Raw genomic sequence first — 21,742 nt, 5'->3', positions numbered from 1 at the left:
ACTGGAGGATAGACTTATTTATTTCTCTTTTAAAACAGGGCAGAAGTGCCACGGTGTCACAGTACATTAGTACGAACCAATTATTTACGAAAATGCATTTCTGATTACATTCAGCTTGAACAACCTGCTAAACTTGCTGTTAGAAACGTCTGCGTTTGGGTGAAAGAGCTTCAGCCGGGCGTCTCTCCACTTAGCTGAAAGGTCGAGTTTCATCTGGCTTCACTTTGTCTCTCACCCACGTCCCTCAGCTAGAAGCTCTAAAATCAAAAGCCTTAAGCGTGAAGCAGGTGACACAGCTACAAATCTATTGTCATTGATTATAACCCAGGAAACAACATTTTGTGACAGACTTTTTTCATCTTATAAAAAGGTCCAGATTTGGGTTTTACTCTTACAGAAAAACATATTGAAATTTATTAGGATGAGCACATGAAACTTCCTGTAGGTACATAGTTACTATAAAAACCAACTGCATAGTTGTATAGTTCATTTAAAATGTGAACTATAGAACTATGGATTTTTACTGCAAGATCAACTCAAGTACTTACTAAACTCTGGATTTTGCAGCCCTGCATGTGTCAACATGTTAAGACAGAAAATACAAAGACCTGACTGGACTATGTTACCAGAACGGTTTCAGTACTGTCACCGTCACATGTAACAAACAAGAAATACTGACAGGAAGGTCGAGGTGGCAATACTGCAATTAAATTTAAATCAATCTGGTGTTTTTGTAGCAGTAGGACTTGTAAAAAATATCCTGCTAGCCCTCAGGAAATGTATTGTAGGACACGTTTTAAATTGACTCCAAATGGAGAAAATACAATATTATGGGTAATTCAGCCACGAGGCACTTCACTAGTCATTTTATTGGTGCAGTAACGGCACCTTCTCCCCATCTGAAGCTACATCTTCTTGTTAAACTAAGGCATTTGGGCTCGACTCAGTCACAAAAATGCTTTGCAGACCTTAAGTGAAAATGTTAGCTACACTATTTACAACTTATTTAACATTCAAAATACAGGATGTGCTATGACACGAGAACATATTAACAATGACACAAATATAAAGCCAAGCAAATCATGTACATGAACTCTGTTTTGTACATTATATATACCAAAAACTCTTCGGCTCGTTTCTCCATCAGCGCCGACGAGGCGTTTTCATGAGAGACACGGAGTCAGAGGTCAAGTCTTATTTCATAGGGGTCACGTGTTGATGACAGCCCTCTGGACTTAATACAGACGAGATGAGAATCATCTCAAATCAATCAGTCATGTTGTTTTACTCACAAAAGTTAGCAGCTTCAAAAGAAAGCTGGGAAATGACTAATTAGGAAAAATATGAAAAATCAACACAAAATAGAAACTAAACATTTCAATCTATTAGCGAAGATCTTTTTGTTTATCTTTACAAACCTCTTATAGAACATACGTACATTTAAATATTAATATATATTTGTCAGAAAATAGACACAACCTGACATGACGGCTACTCTGACAAGTCACTCGTCTACATGAGCATGAAAGATGGAATAAACTGCTGCAGGAACGTCTGGGGAGGGAAGGTGACCGGCCCACTGCTGGGTGCATTCATTCTGGAGACAAACAATATCCTTCTGAATAACAGCAATTTAGTATTTGATCAACTGAACCACAATGAGGGGAAGAAAACAAGTAGTAACTGCTCTTGACATGATTACGTTAAATCATGATGTCACTGTCTGGGTTCAATTAAATCAAGAATTTTTTTTTCATGACTGACTCTCAGGGGTTATAAGGGTTGTCTCGCAGGTGTTTGATTGCAGCCACCAGAGGGCGCCATTATTACCCTTCCTCCCCTACTGGAACTAACTTGTAGCCAAGAGCTGGGAAAGAAAACAATCCCTGTGAGGTGCTTGTCTCGTCATGGCAGCAGAGCAGGCGTCAGTCTGAAGATAATGGGTCCTCAGAGCTTCATGGGGAGTTCTGTCCTTGTGTGTGTCAACACTGGAAACATGGAAGATGTACTGAATAAACATTCAGAGACGACACATGAAAATATAAACTCAGATGAGTAAACTCCTGACACCAACCTGTGAGCTTTAGAATAAGATGGGTTTGTCTTCAGTTTTTTCCTGGACGTAGGAGGTGAAGCGCTTCAGGAACTTGGGGTACTCTCTCTTAGCAACGGCCCTGAGCACGGAGGCGGGAGCCCAGCCTCCTGGATTTACTGCACACACACACACACACACACACACACACACACACACACACACACACACACACACACACACACACACACACACACACACACACACACACAGACACAGACACAGACACAGACACAGACACAGGATACCAACGTCACTGAGCATGAAGGTTTGAGCTAATCAGCAATTGCACATTATAGTTTGTCAGAGCAGGTTTCCATTCGTTTGTTCTTTCAAGATGAACATCATATAATATCAGTTTACAGAGGGAAAAATATTCCCCCAGCTACCGGCAGGGTGTTGGCATGAAACAGCCAATGACGCTTAAGTGGATGGTTGATAATAAAAAGCCTTTTCCCTGTTTGAGTGTTTCTCTCCTGCAAGAGACAGTGGAAGAGCTCCAGAGTTTAGACCAAGCTCAACGTTTCAGAGCTTTTTAATACCACATAGAAATAATTTAATAAAAAGTATAAAAGCATGACTGAAAGCCAAGTAAAAATGTTTTTTTCCAAAACTGACACTTATTATGAGAGTCTGAGCTTCCTGGTTGCTATAGCTAGTAGTTGTGACGGTATTTGCTACAGGTTTGATCACCGTGGCAACAATCCCAGCGTAGTTTCTAGGTGTGTAACGTGTCCTGACAGCCTGCAGTCGGAAACACAAACACTTCCTGACTAACATTACGACCTACAGCAGGAAAGTCTTTTGTAAATGACATTTAAGACTTTTGATACCTCCTAAGACCTGCGCACACACTGATCATGTGTCAGCTAAAGCCAGCAGCACAGACGCACTCTCACCATTTGCCACATAGGTGATTTTACACAGGATGTTGTCTCTGCTGATTTCTTTATCTCCCTCCGGTGGACTGACCAGGGTCTGACAGATCATGGCGATGTTGATTTTGGCTCGGACACACTTGTTGGTCGGCTGTGGAAAGTGACAGGACGTAGAATTAAGAGAAGCTGCGGTATCAGAAATAAACACTGTGAAGTGGACCTGACTGGATCTGATGGCTCACCTGAGCGTCGTCATGATCCACGGAGAAATTGCAGACCAGCCAGGTGTCGGGGTCATTCTCGTTGTTGGCTAAGATCTTTCTCATGGCAGACAGGTACAGGACGTCCCGCTGAGACGCAGGCCACACCCGCTGTTGTGCACAAGAGGTGATTATGACAAACGGATCCATCTCACTGCTGATCAAACGTGGTGATTTTATCTATGATCTTGCTGCTCTTACCTTGTGGGCTTGATAGACAATTGCTGCGTTTTCCGACAACGTCTCCACAACATTGAAGTTTTCAATGGTGGCTAAAGGAAGCAGAGAACATGGAGGGTTACGAGGTTTTCACGGTATTTTAACAGTGAATTGTCTCTAAACTCTGAGTTAGAGTTAAAAGACTTACTCTCCCAGTCGTTGCGATAGGCGGTGTCCCAAAAGTAGTGGCAGACCTCGTGACCAGTCACCCCCTTTACTGAATGGGTGGCCTTCAGCGGGTCCAAAACAATCCCATTTTCCTCCACCTCTCTCCTGTACACCTGCACACACACAAGCAAAACAATACATAACCACATTTCCTAATGGAGTACTTGTATAAATCTAGTAGGCTCTGGTCCCATCATACATTCCAGATTAATGTATTTTAAAAACAAATTCAATGTACTTCAGACTTTTTTAAAACAACTTCATAATTTCCTGTGCCAGTCAGAGAATATGTACTTCCATATATAATCATACCTTCATTTCTCCCTCTTCTACAACCAGCTGCCAGTTGGCATCTCCACCAACATCCTGCAGGGAGTAGGTCATGTGACTCTGCACCATCTCCTCCACCTGTAACACAGGGTCAGGGACAGAACGAGGCGGTTATATCGATTATGTAACGACAACTTGAAAAGGTCCTCGGATATGACCAGGGCATAAAGGAGTCAATGTGCAGAGAAAACCAGACAAAGACATCAAATCAAACCTGTATCTCATGTCTTATATCTCTTCTTCAGAAGCTGCTTGACTTGTAATGGTAATGTCACTAGTTCTCGGAAGGAATAAAGTAACAGGACACATCCAACAATTCCCCGAAGACTTACAGCGACAACAAAACAGCCGGGACAAACCACAAACCCATGCAGGCAAGCTAATGTTAACATCATATTATCAAGGGCTGTGGATGGAACATTGTACTGTTACTTCCAGTGACAATCCTCAGAAAAACTTAAAATGAATCAACAAAATGAGACTAAAGTTTCCCTGATGAACACTAGACTAAAACTTTTTTGTCTGGACCTGGTAGCACATCGTCTATAAACAAGAACAATTTATTATTTCACACCACACACTCATGCTTCATGCTGCCACAGTGAGTTAGAGGCTCCTGCAGCATTTTCTTCAAGGAGCTTATGCAGCTACTGGAGATTCATGCAGACATGGTGTTTAGTCTTTACAGGTGAAACACAGGGGTGGGGTGACTGGCTGAGCCTTGGCAGTGAGTTACCTCTGCGCTGAATCTGTGGACATCATGAGGAGCACTGACTATCAGAGCTGGGGAGGGCTGACTATGAGGCTACAGGTGATGATACGATGATGGACAAACAAAATGAAGGGACGAAGAGTCAAAGTTACGCAAAACTGATGTGAGATGTAAAAATGAAACGTGTGAAATGAGAAAAATAAAGAACAGGCAGAACTGTAGGTGGAGCAGGTGGAATGATGAGAGTAGCTGGTGTAGTTTCAGGAAGTGAAGGATTTAACAACCTTGTCAGTGAATCTGTGTGAGCCGGGGCTGGAGTAGACGTCTCCAAGGGGAACAGGGCTGGACCTCTGTATCCTTGTCTTCTCGGTTTGAGACTGGAAACAATCAAACACAGGCAGTTTGATCATACTCGACACCAAAAATCATTTCATTTCACAATGTGTTTCACTATTTAACATCAACTTAGCAGTTCTCATTCTGTAACTTAACACTAATCGAGTTTATGTTCACCTGTTCCTCAATTTTGTCTTGTCTGTCGAGAGCAGCTTCAACTGCATCAAAAAACTCATCCTCATTAATGAGGCTGTTTGGACCCTCCTGCAAATAAAGACGAGAGGGAATGTTACTCTAAAGGATCTTACACAACACAAAGTTCATGTTGTTTAATAGAAGAATTTTATGATTACTTCACCTCATAGTCTGGACCTCCAAAGTGAGACTTTTTCTTCAACTCGTTGAGGGCCGATTTGTAGCTTTCCTCTATTCTTCGCCTCTTCTCCATCTCCTACACACACAAACATCCAAAATCAAGTCACGACCACAACAGCAGAGCAGAAGTTGGAAGGAGACAGTATGGACAGTCTGCTGACCAAGTACCAAATAACACACTAACTTCTCACACTTCTCTCCTGCATTCTCAATTTTACACCATCAATTCATCTTTTTCAAGCAAGAAAAACAATCAAAATTGTCTGACAAATAATGCATGTCATATGGGCTTTCTAAGAAGAAGTCCCTGTTTAAATAATGGATGAAACATGTCCATCTGGACTCTGCAGTGATCCAAATGTTACACACCTTGTCCAGTCTCTTTTGCCAGCTGTCCTCTCTCTTCACCATGAGGTCGATACAGTGGGACAGAGTGGCTAGGATCCCAGCTGTGGTGGCCTTGAATGTGATGGCTTCACCCTTAAAGTCTATGCCATTGATTCCCTTGGGAGTCAATGACTGGAACACTGCACAAAAGAGGAGCACAGGGACTACAGTAAATGCTACTTGTTTTAACAAGCATCACAGCTTTGATCTCACAGCTTTGATTGTTGCTTGTTTAGTCATGAATATTTAATGTTACAGAGAAATACTCAAGATTGGAAACCAGGTTTTCAGGAAGAATTCTGCACCACTCACATTTTTCTTTGCTGCCATTGTTGTTGTGCAGAAAGTCTCCGTCAGGCCGGGTGTTGGGGAAGTCATCTTCATCGTCCTCCACAACTAAAACAAAAAAGGAAAAAGTAGAGTAGACTCAGAGAGGGAAGGTAAGCACAAAAACAACAAACAGGTAGTTGGTGCACACAAGCCTTTTCTTGTAGGACCCTACTGAGAATCAACCAGGGTTCCAGGACAGGGTAGCGCCTTGTGGCCCACTCACAACTCAAACTACACCACACACACAGCACACCATCAGACTGACAGAACGCTGCTGTGCTGGACAGCATGACAATAGTCCGGTTTCATCTTCAGAATAGAGAGAGGGTGAGAGAGGAAGGGAGAGAGAGCGAGGGGCAGATAGAGGGAGGTGAGGAGAACAAAAGCAGGGCTTCATTCACTGTGGTCATCCACAGACGCTCAGCGCAGGCTGCCATGAACAAATGTTCAGCCAGCCAAGACAGGGTGAGGGTGAGGGGGCTTATAGAATAACTGTTTTCTGAGTCACAACAGATGCACAGGAACATTCCTCACAACGCTCACTATATGTTTCTTTAAACCACAAATATTTTCATAATCTGTGGATGGAATATGCAAACTAAAGATTCTCTTAGACGTACACACACACTGTATCCTTCAATTCTGTCCATATAGTGCTTCAACTAAAAATTAGTTTAATTGTAGACTAATCTATTGGTATTTTCTCAATTTCTTGATTAATCTTTTTGTCTATAAGATTCCAGAGAATAGTGAAAATGCTCTGTATCATTCCTCAAATTATCTATTAAGTATTAACAAAACAAAAAGATATTCAGTTTACTATTATCAATCCTTAACTTTGAGAAGCTGGGACCAGTGAATGACAAATAACAAAAAAATGAATCAACTAATGGATTCATTGACTAATAATTTCAGCTATATAATAAAATGGTATTTTCACAATTAAATAATCTTCAGTTCTTGTCAGAAACCCCCCCCCCCCCCCCCCCCCCCCCCCTAAAACACACAACTGAGGAACAAAAGAAAAGAACTGGTCAACAGAAGTGTAGGTGTGTGTGGTTCTTACTTTTGTCTCTCTGCAGCTCATCCTTGGACACGGCATCTGAGCAGCTATCAAAGTATTTCTGAAGTGTGTCCACCTGCCTGCACAAAATATCTCTGAAGGTCTCCATCTCTGCCAGCTTCTCCTTCAGGCTGTGACCCTTCTGAAGAAACAATAAAGCGTCAGAGTGGTTCGGCTTATGTTTATATTTCCATTGGACCACTATGCAATCATTCCAGTGTGTGTCTGCTGACAAAATTCACCACTTGTGTGTGTGTGCTTCTACAAATATCCAAACACCCCTCATGTGTGCAGTTACAAAACTGAAACCAGTGACTTCTTCAGCAAGAGTAAACATGAACCAGAAAGCTCACCTTAAAGGAGGATGTGGAGGTGGCAGAGTAGCCACTGGTGGCTGATGTGAGAGACAGCATGGAGCCATGTCTCCGCAGACTGGACTCTGAGCCATATCCAGAATCAGACTGTAGAAAAAGAAGGAAAAACAGACATGACAAAGGGAAACAAGTAGGCCAAAGCAGCTTTACTTAAAAAATACATTATCATTATTCATTTAAGCCAAAGATTTAATCAAAATTAAAGACAGAGTGGGAGAAAAGGAGACCATGATTCAAAAAACAGCCACAATTCATTAGTGACTTATTAAACAAACAGTGACACAAAACAAAAAAGCAGTAATGACTAATTATTCACTTTAACTGATCTGAGAACTGTCCATCTGACCTGAAGTGCTCCAACTACTATCATTAATGTTTTTATTTAGCAGGGATTCCATTAGAAACTACAAAAACAGCCCAAGAAAACCCTCATAATAATACTCTTAATGTTGTAATGAATCATTTTTGACACAACATAGTGACATCAACATCAGCACATGATACAGATTCAGTAACCATTGCAAAACCACTGAAATAATCAAGCGACTTCCTGTAAAGCTGATTGGTTCCCCTTTCGTCTTATGCAACAGCCTGTCGATAGATGGTGGGTGACGGTGGAGAGGGAAGGTTGACAGATACTGGCAGAGGTGCATGTCCCTTTAAGAGACACTTCCAGTTTCAACCACAGGAGGGCAGGACATGTAAACACACGTGACTGGCATTTGTAAGAGCTTAGGGTTACTGTCGGTCAACGACCAAAAGTAACTCCGCCTGAGTTCACATGGATTTCAGTCACTGCTGTTCACCCTTTAGCCAACATACTGCTACCCCACTGACTTCATCAGCACAGATAGTGCTATCTAACTGTGCCGCTTAATCTGTTTGTTGACAGAAAAGGAAAACAAATACATCTAAGCAAGCAGAGGCTTTGTTGTGGCTAAAGTATTAGATAGAAATCAGAAAATACAACATAAAAGAGCAGTAAAAGTAACATTTATCAGCTGCTGGGTTTCCTGTCAACAATCCCAACTGTTAACTATAATACCTATATACATGGACATGTTTTTAAGCTGCATGCAGCAGAGCAATACTGTGTAACTGTTGTGTAAGTGTGTCTGGTAATTAAAGCCTCAATGCACACATTTACAACAGAGGACATAAAGCAATAAAAGATGACCAACAACAAAACAACAACAAAACAACAAACACAGCTCACTGTAATAGAGACAGTATCCTAGAAACAAGTGTTGTTTTCATATTTAGATGTTTCACTTTCCCAAACTATAGGAGGCCTGATGTGTTAGTTGTGGTGTGTTGTGTCTCCTTGGAGACGCTAGGCTGTGAGTGTTGTGAGTAATGTGGGTTAGACCAGGAAGCAGGACCTTCTAGGAAGAAGAGTTTTCAGTGGTGACTCATTGTGAGTGGGATGATGGCTGGGTGTGCATGTTATGTGTGCAAGGCCGACTCCCCTCCTGCTTTGTCTGAGTCATGGTGGCTCCCTTGTGCTGGAATTAGTGGGGAGGGAAGCCAAAGGGAGGAGGAAGGGGGGTTTCCCAAACTGAGGTCCACAAGTGAGCAGCATGTGTTTTTGCAAATAGACTGAAGGTGTGGAGGCTTCTTTCTTCTCAACTATATCAGACAAACTCACAACTGTGGCTCCACTCTGGAGATTATGGCTTACAAACATACAAATCAGTATGTAAAAACATTTTCTTGATATTATGCACTTGGAAATCCTTCTAATCTTCCCTCTGGCTGGAATGACTAATACACACTGGGTTACACAGGTCACATGGGATTCTTTTCACACACACATTGAATGTGAACAATGGGTGCTACTTACGCTCACCCGGCATTACACAGCTTTTCACACACCACTTAAAAGTTCAACTTGTATTTCAGCCCTGTGTAAATTCACATTGTACTGGTATTTTAGGCAAACAACAAAGCACGTCTAAAGTCCAGGACTAGCTGACTGTTATCTGGGACAGGTTAACCTCAACTTTTCAGGTCTGTTCCCAGAAAATTCATTCAAACAGGGTTATCTTTTGGCTGTGTTTTCCAAACAGCATTGTCAGTAAGTCTTGTAACCCCTCTCAGGGTTAGCAAAGCAAAGCTAGCCCTTCGACAAATCATGCACCAGCTGTGAACCAATTAAGATTAAAGTTTTTCTCCAGACACTCTTTGAACAGTGTAAAAATACTCTGCTATGATTACTATTTTGCTAAATTCTGGATCGGGCTCAATCGGACCCAGACTCAGATGCTGAAATCGACTAGCAGACATTTCGAATAGTAAGCGTAGTTAGCATCTTTTATTTGCTTATGTTGTTTGTTAGCTTGTAACTGGCATTTGCTGACAGTGTTAGCGGTTGTGCTAATGCAAACTCTTGCTCTCTGCACTTACAAGGTTTCAGGTTTATTTTGCCATTACAGTTTACTGTGCTTTAAGGCAAGTAAGTCCTTAAGTCCTATAGACTTGACAACAAAAACAGCAGTTGTTGAAAGAGCATTATTGTTCCCTGGACTCCTCCTGTCTGCCACCACCTCTCACTGACTTTCTAACAGAAACGTACACACATGCATACAAAGATGATAGTTATTTGTTGCAAAAGTGACAATGATTTGGTTTCGTTTGATTCCAGCAGTTCATAACACAGCAGCTGTTAGAGTGTGCATGACTTACCATGTGCAGCTCAATGGAGTCAATCCACTGGTGTCTGTGCTCTGGGTCTTGTGCTCTTAGGTACCACACACTGTCGTTTACGCTTATGTCCAGCCGGCATTCATCAAACGCATGAAGCTAAAAAATACACAGAGGAAGAGGATATAGAACAAACAGTTAGATTAATCAGTGTACACTGAAAATGTACTGCATCAATGATTATATTCAAATGCTCTCGACTTCTGACAGAAGCTGGGACAGGATTAGATATTGGAGGGTTCTGTGAAATGATCCCTGTTTTGCAAAGTCAGCTGGCTTCACAAATATGATAACACTGTCGTAAAAGAGGAAAAGCCAATCTCTTTCTTGCCCAGGACGTGCAGAGAGCGACATATGTGAGTGTCTTTGATTCATGCAAATAACTATTAAAATGACACAGAAAAAGCAAACTGCTAATCTCTCTCCTGTGCCTTATATGGTGGGAGACAATCTGCTCTTGATGGCAATCCACCACAGTTACAGTGATGTGAGTCAAATGTTTCAGTGTAGGCCTATCTCAAAGGGATAGAAGACTAAGATGAGTACCAGAGGCACAGCAGTCTCCACTTTCAGGCACTGTCCCATAGGAGGAGAAGTGGCAGATAACTGGCCTTTTAAGGCAACTTGCAGCACGGAGCATATTCCTAATAGCCCTCCAGTGTACTGTCAGCGTTGTAAAAGTGCTGCGCTGGCATGGCTAGCAACCAAAGACTGTGTGTGTGTGTGTGTGTGTGTGTGTGTGTGTGTGTGTGTGTGTGTGTGTGTGTGTGTGTGTGTGTGTGTGTGTGTGTGTGTGTGTGTGTGCTGGGAGAGGGCGGAGGTACAGGGAGCGGTGGTGACAGCGATGGTATTTACCTGTGCAGTTTTCTCCAGGATTCTACAATGAGTCCTAGTGCTAAATCATTCTAAAGGTCTGATGGCAGTGAGAGAACAGAACGGTCTATGAGAGAGGGTCATAGTCGAGGACACAGAGAGAGGGACAGAGAAGAGATCTTTACATTCCAATGTTGGCCACAATAAGTGCAATCATTTACTATGGAGGGCCAAGAATCTGCAATTTTGCAAGAACCAATACTGCCACTCATTTCACTGAGGAGGAATTTGTGATTGCAGTAAACAACTGTTTGTTTAATTAAGCCATTTATCGATTATTCGGCTTAGTTAATCAATATGGTATTGTGAGTTTAAGTATTATAATTATACCATATTGATTATTCATTTCTAACAATTCTATTAATCGATACAAGATTAACACTGCTTCAAAATCTTATATTCACTGTGACAAGCTATAATAAAGCAGGCACATATGATCATTAACAATTGCAAGCTTGCAATCTAATATGAATGTATAGAGATAGTCTGAGCCCAAACCATTACTGAAGATTCTATTACTTTAGTGAATTGGCAGAATAATAAATGGCCCACTACGGTGCCTTTAAAGAGGTTTCATTGCAGGAGTGTGACTTGGCCATGTTGCCTGACACCTGGACGCCGCCGAGGCCAAGACCAGATGCTCAGCGTCAGTAATGCACAATATGAGGATGAATACTGAAAGCTTTCCAAATAAGATGCCCATTTAAAAGTTACCAGCAGCATTTGCATGTAATCAGCATCAGCAGCAGAGACGGACAAAAAGAGGAAGTGCAAGGAAACCAGCGGTAGCATCTGCCATCAGTTATAAGAAAGACAAAAGAGCAGCGGACAACTTCAGCAGCCTCCTTCTCTCTTAAACCCAGGATCACACTAACTCGTTTCAAAAAACAGCCTCAACAACCCACCAACTACCAGATCAAACCTGCAAAAACCATGTGAAATAAAATAAACATAAAACATTAACAAAGACAACTGATTTTTTTCTTCTGAATATTTTAACACACTTGTTAAGATCGGTAAGAATATAAATCTACTGCACTAAAACCATACGATATTATAGAGATAATGGAATTTTAATGCCAGTTGGTTGCTAGGACAGTGAGAAAATGAGTTCCTCTCAACAACCCCTGGACTATGGGGTCATGGTTATACTGAGGTTGAGGAATGAAAGCCTGCACCAGGTTTCAGAAGTTTATAGGGATCCAAGGCTACAGTAAACAGTAATCCATCACGGGAAGGTCATCTTAGCAGCCTTGCACTTCACTAGATGACATGACGTGCTGAAAATGATCTCAGCCTGGCTGCTATGTGAAAGTCAAGCAGACATAAAAAGCAGTAAAAGATGTATGGAGTGTTTAGTTTGCGTGCCTGTCTACTTGTGCAAAGTCAACGTGTAGAATTTCTGCAGCTCAGTGCATGGTGAAATACCTTTCGGCCTCCTGTGACCATGCTCAGGACAAGCAGATACAAAGAAATAGATAGATGGATGGATATTTTACATCTAATTGGAAAAAAGCACTTTACATACCATTACAAATGAAGATTTAGATCTGTATGACAATAAATCAAATAGGTAGTAAGTTGTTATCATGCCCAGAATGTTGCTACACAATAAATTCTTAAAAATATCCATGACAAAATGTACACTGTGACCATAAGGACATGCACTTCCTTAGCAGTAATGTTTATGTGTATGTAACAAAATAAACACTACAGATGACATAAATGTAATAAACTCTTTCCCTCCAAGATACCAGAGCAGACAGAGAGCTTTTTGTCTTTCTTTAATTCAGCCGACTGTATTGTCATCTTTGCTTATTTTTTGCCAGTGAGGAGTCTCTGCCAGCAACTATTTCTGATGTCTGTCAAATGGCCTCCCTTTTTGTGGGGCCCAGCAGTAGCTCAACCGCAATTATATCTGACTCTTGTGTTATCAGTGTCAGCCTTGTTGGGCTTGTATTTGTGTGTCTTGTTTGTTTTTAGACAGTTTTCAACTGTATGGTCTTGTAAGGGAGCATGTTAGGGAGGAGAGAAACATTTTATGAAGTTTTGTGTATCAAATAATATGAATGCCAAAATCTAAAATGATGAGACAAAGCACTCTGTCTCTGTTCTCTTCAAACATAAACTTCCTACACAGCTTCAAAAAGACTCCCAATCTGTCCTCTCCCCTCCAACCCCTTTTGAGCTGGTGTACGTGTCTGCAGTCACAGTCTCCAGACGTGAAGGGATGGGAGCTCCCTTTAAAACAGCTTGAGATTTTCAGTGCCTAAAAAAAAAAATACAGGGACTGAAACCAATGCAAACACTGAGAAAGCCTACAAAGCTGCTCCAAACCTAACTGAATTTCATTACTCATTTGTGCAAATTTAAACATCATAATTATGCTCTCTGGGCATTCAGACATACAGCGTCTTCTGTATTCTTGCAACATTACTACTATGGTCTGATGCCAGGAACATCTTTCTGCAGACTGGACACTAAAACGGGATCCCCATTGCCCTAGTGGAGGAAACACTGACTCACCAAGTGGTCAGAGTGAAAGGCAGGGGAAAGGAAAGCTAAATCAACAAGGGGACAGTAAGAACAACATTCTGTCCTTGAAACACACACGCGCGCTCACACACACACACACAAACACACTCACACACACACAGAATGGGGAAGGTGTTTCTTGACCCTCTTCATGACCCCCAATGTGTAGAGAATGTCACATCCTATGAGGAAGAGTCTCATTTCCTAGCAGAAGACACTTTCCACAAAGCCTTACGTCAACCCCCCCCCCAAACAGCATGTTTGACATCTACTTGACCCTTGATCTCTCTTTCACCACCTCAAGAGTCTCACTTTGATGTAATGAGGAAAAATCCAAATTGTCACATCCAGTTCCACTGCCTTGCAGAACTCAAAATAATCCAGCCCATAAACTACTACAGATCCAGTCTGCACTACTCACCAATTCCAGTGAGAGAAGGACTTACAAGTAGGCCAGTGTGCCCTTATTAACTAACCACAGATCTAAAAATGGTGTTGGTGGTTAGCAGCTTTTGTAGGGTACAGATGCAAACCTGCAACAAGGACATTGCACCATTGTGACTTTGTCATTCATGAAACAGGAACAAGAGGGGTATTACCAACCTTATATGGTCAGTTAGCAGGCCACCTCTAATACATGCTGTAGTACTGAGTATTCAATAATGCTAAAAGTCTGAGTAATTCACAAAATATTATAGAGGTATATGCATGAGCCTCTACCTCACGGTGAGCCACTGAATGTACAGAACAAAGGGAGATGAATGGTTAACATTAGAAAATGGTACAAATGTATTTCAAACTAAACTGGTTATAGTTTCTATTTAATCCAGTCAATGATAATTTTGACTTGCTGTCAACCTGTGTTTACTAATCTACTGTAATCTACAAGCGCGTCTATTACTAATGCTAATGTTGTTTATCTCTAACATGAATACACTCACAGTTACTGTATGTTGGCTGATACGCTGAACGTTATCAAATTCAATAAGTGTCATCAAGTTCCCTTGTAATGAAGGTGGCTGTGAGCACGTGAGGAGGGTGCGTATGACCTACCTACACTATTGTATAAAGACAGCTGGTGGACACAATGAACTGAACAGTGTATAATCATTAATGTAATCCAACCCAGCAGCTACTCTGCAAGAATACTGCCGACTTCAAAGTTTACATTGTCCAATTTTAGTTGAGACTGTGTCAAACAGATGCTGTTTCAAATCTGTTGAAATTTCATTGTACCAGACCAAACATAAGAAATAAAACAAAGCAGAGAGGAGTGGGCCACCAGCAATGAGCTGCAGGAGTCTGTTATTATATTGTGTTGAGTTCTGAGAAATGATTTCAAAAACTTGCTCTTCTACAATGAAGAAATCAAGTGTTATCTTACAGTTTCTCAACTAGTGCGGTGCAGTTTTTGAATGACTCATATTGCAGTTTAGACAATTGACTTCCCTCTGAGATAATACTATATTTGCTCACGTGTATTCACATGGTGTGACAAGGTCTTATATGGACACTCTTTTACCCGATCCAGAATTCTAATCTTATAGTCATATCTAAATGGTGTCACAATGCATGTGAAAGTAGCTATTACCAGTTTCTTTTCTTTACATTTATCTGAAGAAATACATCTGGACACATCACTAGTCCTGTGTCTGAGAACACTGCATCTTGGTGCATGTGTGTCTGATAGTTATTATCAGAGCTATGAGGAAAAATAACAAGATGGAGAAATCAAAGAAATAAATACTGACGAAAAACAGAGAATATTTTAGTTCAAAAAAGGCAATAACTGTCTGTTGATGACCATCACCAGCTGTAACTCTTCATTATTTACCCCATAAACTTCTGAGGCGTATTTCCATTGGAATGAGAAATGACTACAGTAGAGCACCACATGGAGGTTAATATTTACATAGGCTGGGAATGGATAAAGCTGAGCAAATACAGCTAATAGCCAAGCCTGTTTCATGCCGACTGGGAACAGTAACTTATTCATTTCCCTTGTTACTGTTTGGAGAGAGACACACAGACTGAGCCTCAGTCAATGACTGACCTGGGCTCCCACTGAAACATGATGAAAGGTGAAACAGTGTGAACAGCCGTCATTAAACACTGTTGACACATTTGGATTTATTATATCTGTGCTTAGCAAAGTGTGAGTTCTTTTAAATCCTTGAGACGGGATATTATTAAAAGTCTGATAAGTATGGAGTGTCTGCTTTGATATAATTTGCTACCTCTATCTCAGCTGCATTTCACGGTCTAGCCTATACAGTGACACAGCATTACTAGTCTCATGATGAAGTGTTACCACATAGCATGCTGTTTTGGGACTAGAACAGTCACCTGACAAGCCAGTTACCCTCAAGCGAGCTTGGGACATAATCAGGAGTTCTTTGGAAAAAAAAAAAAAATAGGGTAACACCTGCAGGTGAAGATCGGGTTTGAGAAACTCCAGGGTAAAGTTTCTCATTAGAGTTGCCAACAGTGAGTCGAGCCTTAGGCCTACATATGGATCCAGGAAAGAACAGAGGCTTTCCTTCATGAATTTAAGAGAAACATATGGTGGATGCAAAACAACTGAATCATATCTTATACATCACGTGACAAAAATGCTCAAAACCATGTGAGAGGCTAATGGAGAAAGACTGGGGGTGGACTGAAGGCCTCTGGAAGCAGAAACAGAAATGTCTGACTTTGCTCTTCAGATTTCACCACATGAGCTCCTCAGGTGATCAACTTTGTTCCATTCATGTTGAATTTCACAGTATATTACAGTGTGGCTTTGAGTATATGTAAAACAACTTTTTATACCTTTGTAGGTAAAGTCAAAGCACCATTTTATATTGAAAGGTTAAGACAGCAACAACTGCAGAAACAATGACACAGCATTTTCATCCCTGCTGAAAAAGTTCTTCTGAGCTCCTTAATCACACAAGTGGAGCTGTTCCCACAGGCAAGCCAAAGCAAATGCAATGTGCAACACACAACGAAAATTGATTTTCTATAAAGAAGCAAATTCCTTTTTCTCCAGCACATTTTGTCATCACTTGTGACAAGAACAAAGCACACAGTGTGGGAGAAGAAAGTGTGGCCAAAGCTGAAATCCAGTGAATATTACACAGATTTCTGACCAAAACAGACATAGATGATTGTACAATTATCCTATCAGCTTTCTCCTACTTTCTGATCACCACTAATACAATAACTGCCTAAGCACCATTTAGTCAATGGCTACACAGACTAAGACAAATTTACCAGCCAGTTCACCTGATGGCAACTGTTATTCCTTAACTGATTTGTAATGACTTAATCTTGTTTTCACAAATTTCTGACCTGATTATCAAAATGTTTACACAGCAATATTAACCCTAAATATCAAAATAATTGGGTCAGACGGAATTGATTAGCCCCTACTTACTACAGCTATTCAACCAATATAAAGAAAAGGTCAAGATTGACATTAAATCCTTTCTTTTGGTATGGCTCCTCTGTCAGACACCTCTACTCCATTCATGAACAACACTGTACACCATTTGTTGTGGAGGGAATATACCCACTGTGGTTATCATGGACATGCAACCAAAATGCTTGAACACCAGACCGCCTGGCTGTCTGGCTTTTATAGGTGGAAGGTCAAACTAGAGCGAAACATAGCCAACAGGGTATCAGCTGAAGCTGCAGGTGAAGTGACACAAAAGTAGTTTGTGACTCTACTTTGCAATTTAAATATACACACACAAAGTATCCTCTTGAGTCTTGAAAAGCAGCCACAGTAAGTTGTACGGTTTTGGTGGCTTAAACAGCAAGAACGTTGTTTCCTCCCTCTTAGAAAATATACAGAAGAATTCTTACACAAACAGCGATGCTCATTCTTGTTAAGACATTTTGAAAAACACAAACAACAAAAGAGTGACACTTCTAGGAAAGAGTCTCAGTGCTACTTACAGTAATAACAGCTTTACTGAGGCAGAGGGACCCTCGACAGCCATACTCGGTCTCGTCCTGAGACTTGTAGTAGCTCAGTGTGTTGTTTTTCAGCACCACCCAACGGTCCTGCCAGCCGTGGATGTAGTTTGTCCACTGAAAAAAAAAGTATTTTTATTAATATCTTTGTAAACTGGTGGACAAGTAAAATAGAAAAACCTCTACAATGTAATGGAAGCTTTGCATAAACACCACCTTACTTAAAATGTTCAGTCGTCACTGAGACCTTCTACTTTAGTTCTTGGTATGTTGGTTCAAATTGTATGTTTAGAGGTTGTACTTTGTGGTGGTGTTGTGTTGAAAAGTGTCCACCTCATGTTCTCAACTTTGAAAACATATTAAACATCTTACAATATAATTTAGTTTACTACAACAAAACCACAAACTACAACCTCAACAATCACCACAGAGCTGAATCATCAACACAAAAGTAACAGAAAGCTAGTCTTTATTAGACTGTTAAATTAGAGAGTGATTTCCACTTTTCTGGTAACTCAGAAATTACAAACAAAAAATGTATATCCCTAATCTGAGATGCTTACACCTCTGGGAAAACCTGTGTTAGGACACGTGAGATTTTATGTAAGGTGTAGACTCATTAATCCTCACAAGATTTATGACGTGTAAAGGGTTTAGTATGATTGAACAGGTGAGCTTTTCTGGATGCCAATCTGCTTAATCTCACAATATGCTTGGTTAGCAGGTCAGCATGCAATCTGTTTAGAAACAACCAGTCTACAGTAGGATTAATACCACATTATCTTGCCAGGGGCTTAACAAATTAAAACGGCGGCCAGTTTGCCCAAAACAAAGTCTTGCCCAAGTGAGCAGAAGCAGATGGCAAAATAGGTTACCAAGGCTTTGTCTAGCAGTAGACTTAACTGTCTGTTTACCAAAGAAAAACAGAACAGGTCACCAATAGCCTGGAGAGTTGTTATTTACACAGTGCACTCAATTAAGCACTCATACTTATACGAGTACCCCAATGAATGTTTTCCAACACCTTGCATGTTGTTGTCAAAGTATTTTTTACAGTATCACTGGACATTTGCTCATAACACTAACATGATAACATTTGCTGTATCCACATTGTTATCATAGTAATGTGTAAAATTGCTTCAACCTCTGAAATGAACTCGTCTGTATTCAACCACAATATCTGCACAATGTACCCCAGGCAAAAAATACCACCTGCCCCAATTATCTACATTGGTAACAGCTTTGTGGAACCAACTGTGACCACCACATGCTTACACAGTAAACCTAGAATCAACTATCAACGTCACCCACTCCTGCAGTAAATGAATGAGAAACTATTTTTGATGGATTTATGAGCTAATGTAGCTAGCTGTGCATTACATACCCCACTATTCAATTTCACTAGGGGGCTTTCCTTTTGCTTCAGTGGGGATTACCGATGTAATATTACTGGGCGCCAATGTGGAAACGTTCATGGACGGTTGCAGGATGCCGGATAACCCTTCCCTCAAACATACATGCCATGATTTGTCATAACATTGGCAGAGTGCCTCATTTCGCCCTGATATGAACACAGGCGCCTTCTTGACAGTTGTGCCCTTAGCACTTGGCAGTGACATTGACCGGTGCATTTAGAGGATATTCGGTTTTGATCAAAACATGACTTACCTTGCTGAGGACTCCACTGAACTGGCCGGTACTGACAGGATGTCCAGACTCCTCTCTTGGCTCTAAATCTTCCTCGGAACCGGAGGAGTTCCAGCTCTGGTTATCTGACATTTCCTTAACGTTTTGTGGCTAACGCTTCTCAAGCCGAGAGTAAAAACAATATGAACTTGGCATATATCGCCAAGGTAGCTACGTTTAAACTGACAGTATTAAATGAGATGCGTGTGACAAGAAAAATAAAGAGCAGCGGTTCACGGAATCATGTTGTATTGTTATCGACTGGCTAATAGCTCTCAGTGCAAGAGGGGTTAACCCAAATAGCTGAGGCTAGCAAGCTCCAACCGCGTAGGTAGACGTTAGATAGACGTTAGGTAGACGATAGTTAGCTAAAACGATTGGCAAACATTCTGTGGTCGAATAATCCAGGTAAACGTTAGCTGTCAACTCTGCGCTACCGCCCCTTTTCGACGGCGTACGTTGAGTCCCAAAAGTGGCAGAAAAAGGATGAAACGCGGATAAATGTGGTCAGGCTGGCTTCAGCAGTCACAGGTAATCCGGCGCTGACTGTAGGAGAAATGCTGGAGGCTGTGGCAACAGTTGTTTACCTCTGTAGACTGGTGACAGCTCTCCAGCTCAACGCCATGTTCAACTGACGTCTGCTGCTTCTTCTTGCTTGGGTGAGCGCGTGTTTCAACTTGTGTGGTGCGCAGGGGCGCTGGCTCGTGTGACGTCACCTAATCCACTCCTTATTTGGACCAAGGCTCCGCCTCCTGTTTATGGCACTGAAAATAGACCGAGGAGTAGTACAGAGCAGGAAGAGGAGTAAAGGAGAATAGACTGAGGAGTAGTAGAACATAGACTGGGGAATACTACAGAAAAGAGTGACGAATACTAGAGAATAGACTGAGGAGTATTTTAAACTAGGCCAAGGAGTATTTGAAAATACACTGAGGAGTACAGAGGTGTAACAAGTGTGATGCTCCAGATTACTGAAAGTGCAACTATTAGTCCAATTTAGCTTTAATACACTGAAAGACAGGACTTTAATAAATTATCATTACAATGTCTTTCTTAATAAAACAAACAATCATTTATGCTTTCAGATAAGTGCTGTTTTTCAGCAGGTCCAGGGACTAAAATTCTCTGTGGGCCTCCACTGACCCCCTTTTTCTTGGTGTGTATTCCAGAATCCAGAATAAATTTAGACATAATTTTGGCACCATGTCAAAGATGGGCTATAATGCACAACTGCTTTGTATCATTTGTGTTGTAGGTACAACTTCGTAATCAATCAAATGATCATAAATAACTCACACACAGTGAATATGGAGCATTCATGGCCTCTGAAGGACTGAGGTTCTTCTTGCCCACTTTGCCCAGTTGACATTTGTATTTGTAAATTACACGCAGTTATGATAAGCAATTCACAATAACATAGTGACCTACTGTATGAGGACATTCAGAGATGTCAACCAACATACACAAGACTTAAGAGGAAAAAAAATCAAATTCATAATAAATGATCCAGATCTGCCCCGAAATTTAATTGGTTCTTCCCAAGTCCAGGTCCCATCCCTCCACCAGGGTCTGTGGAAATTGTTTCTTGTACTTGATCCTGCTGAAAATTGAACAGACACAGGTGAAAACATATGCTCCACGGAGGATGTTAGTTAATTTTATATATTTCTCTACAACACTGCATATTCATCAAGACTGTGAGCTTGTTGTTTAACTGTCATCACATTTTGATTAAACTGATGCTAAACTCTTATAACAGATGTTAGTCTACACTACGGTTAAGTTTTAATCCCAAAAAACAGTTTTCTAAATGACTATTAACTCTTAGAGATCATCTGTTTCCTTTACACCTGGGTTAATATTTTTAGTGAATTAAATCATGGTGAAAGAACACATCTTCTTTACAACGCTTCTTTATAATGAGGGCCTCTGGAGCTCCACCAGCACCCCTGGGATTGTGCCTTTAACAACCAGCAAAGACTGCAGTCAGGATCAGCACTTAGTGTTGACATTAGTGCCTGTCCAGTAAGACATTAGCATATATAAATATATATGACGTCAAATTATTAGAAAGGTTCATTTGCAAGGAAATGAAAAATCTATTCATACATCCATATACACCTGTGTATTTAATGGCTATACAATCTGCCGGCACGCAAGTCCATTATTTCTGATGGGATAGAAACTGATAGTGGAAATAATAACCAAAGATATTCGAGATCCCATTATAATTCAGAATAAACAACCACTTTACTTTACCACTTGTTTTTAGGTTGTTTATGAGGTCAATGGAGCTACAGTACCTGGGTAGTAAAAAGTATTAAATTAACTGTAGCATAAATCCTTTTATCATGGGGTCAGGGTTTAAAATAATGATGTTTCTCTGATTTAATGAACTAAACAGCCCAATAAAGAAAAATTATAAAACACATAAAGTCACTTAAGGATAGGGGGA

The 21,742-nt window shown here is 40.9% G+C and overlaps 1 protein-coding gene across 2 annotated transcripts; it reads right to left on the bottom strand.

The window, feature by feature from the left end:
- Window positions 1-2: 2 nt before the first annotated feature.
- Window positions 3-19,952, bottom strand: LOC130186541 (ceramide transfer protein-like). Of its 2 annotated transcripts, XM_056403732.1 has the most exons (18): window positions 19,270-19,952; window positions 17,584-17,718; window positions 10,210-10,326; window positions 7,504-7,611; window positions 7,154-7,292; window positions 6,070-6,153; window positions 5,740-5,897; window positions 5,354-5,446; window positions 5,173-5,259; window positions 4,944-5,036; window positions 4,684-4,752; window positions 3,930-4,025; window positions 3,598-3,730; window positions 3,432-3,502; window positions 3,213-3,341; window positions 2,992-3,121; window positions 2,075-2,211; window positions 3-1,988 (listed from the first exon to the last, which is right to left on the bottom strand). In XM_056403732.1, exons 1-17 carry the CDS (start codon window positions 19,378-19,380, stop codon window positions 2,084-2,086), a joined length of 1,881 nt encoding a protein of 626 aa, XP_056259707.1. In that variant the 5' UTR covers window positions 19,381-19,952; the 3' UTR covers window positions 3-1,988; window positions 2,075-2,083. The 2 variants fall into 2 exon arrangements, with proteins under 2 accessions (XP_056259707.1, XP_056259706.1); XM_056403731.1 differs by lacking the exon at window positions 4,684-4,752 and having other exon boundaries at window positions 19,270-19,951.
- Window positions 19,953-21,742: the final 1,790 nt, after the last annotated feature.

This window comes from Seriola aureovittata, chromosome 18 (assembly GCF_021018895.1).
Source record: "Seriola aureovittata isolate HTS-2021-v1 ecotype China chromosome 18, ASM2101889v1, whole genome shotgun sequence".
Lineage (NCBI taxonomy): Eukaryota > Metazoa > Chordata > Actinopteri > Carangiformes > Carangidae > Seriola > Seriola aureovittata.
The sequence above is the reverse complement of the archived record's forward strand: the minus strand, read 5'-3'. Positions and strand labels throughout refer to the sequence as shown.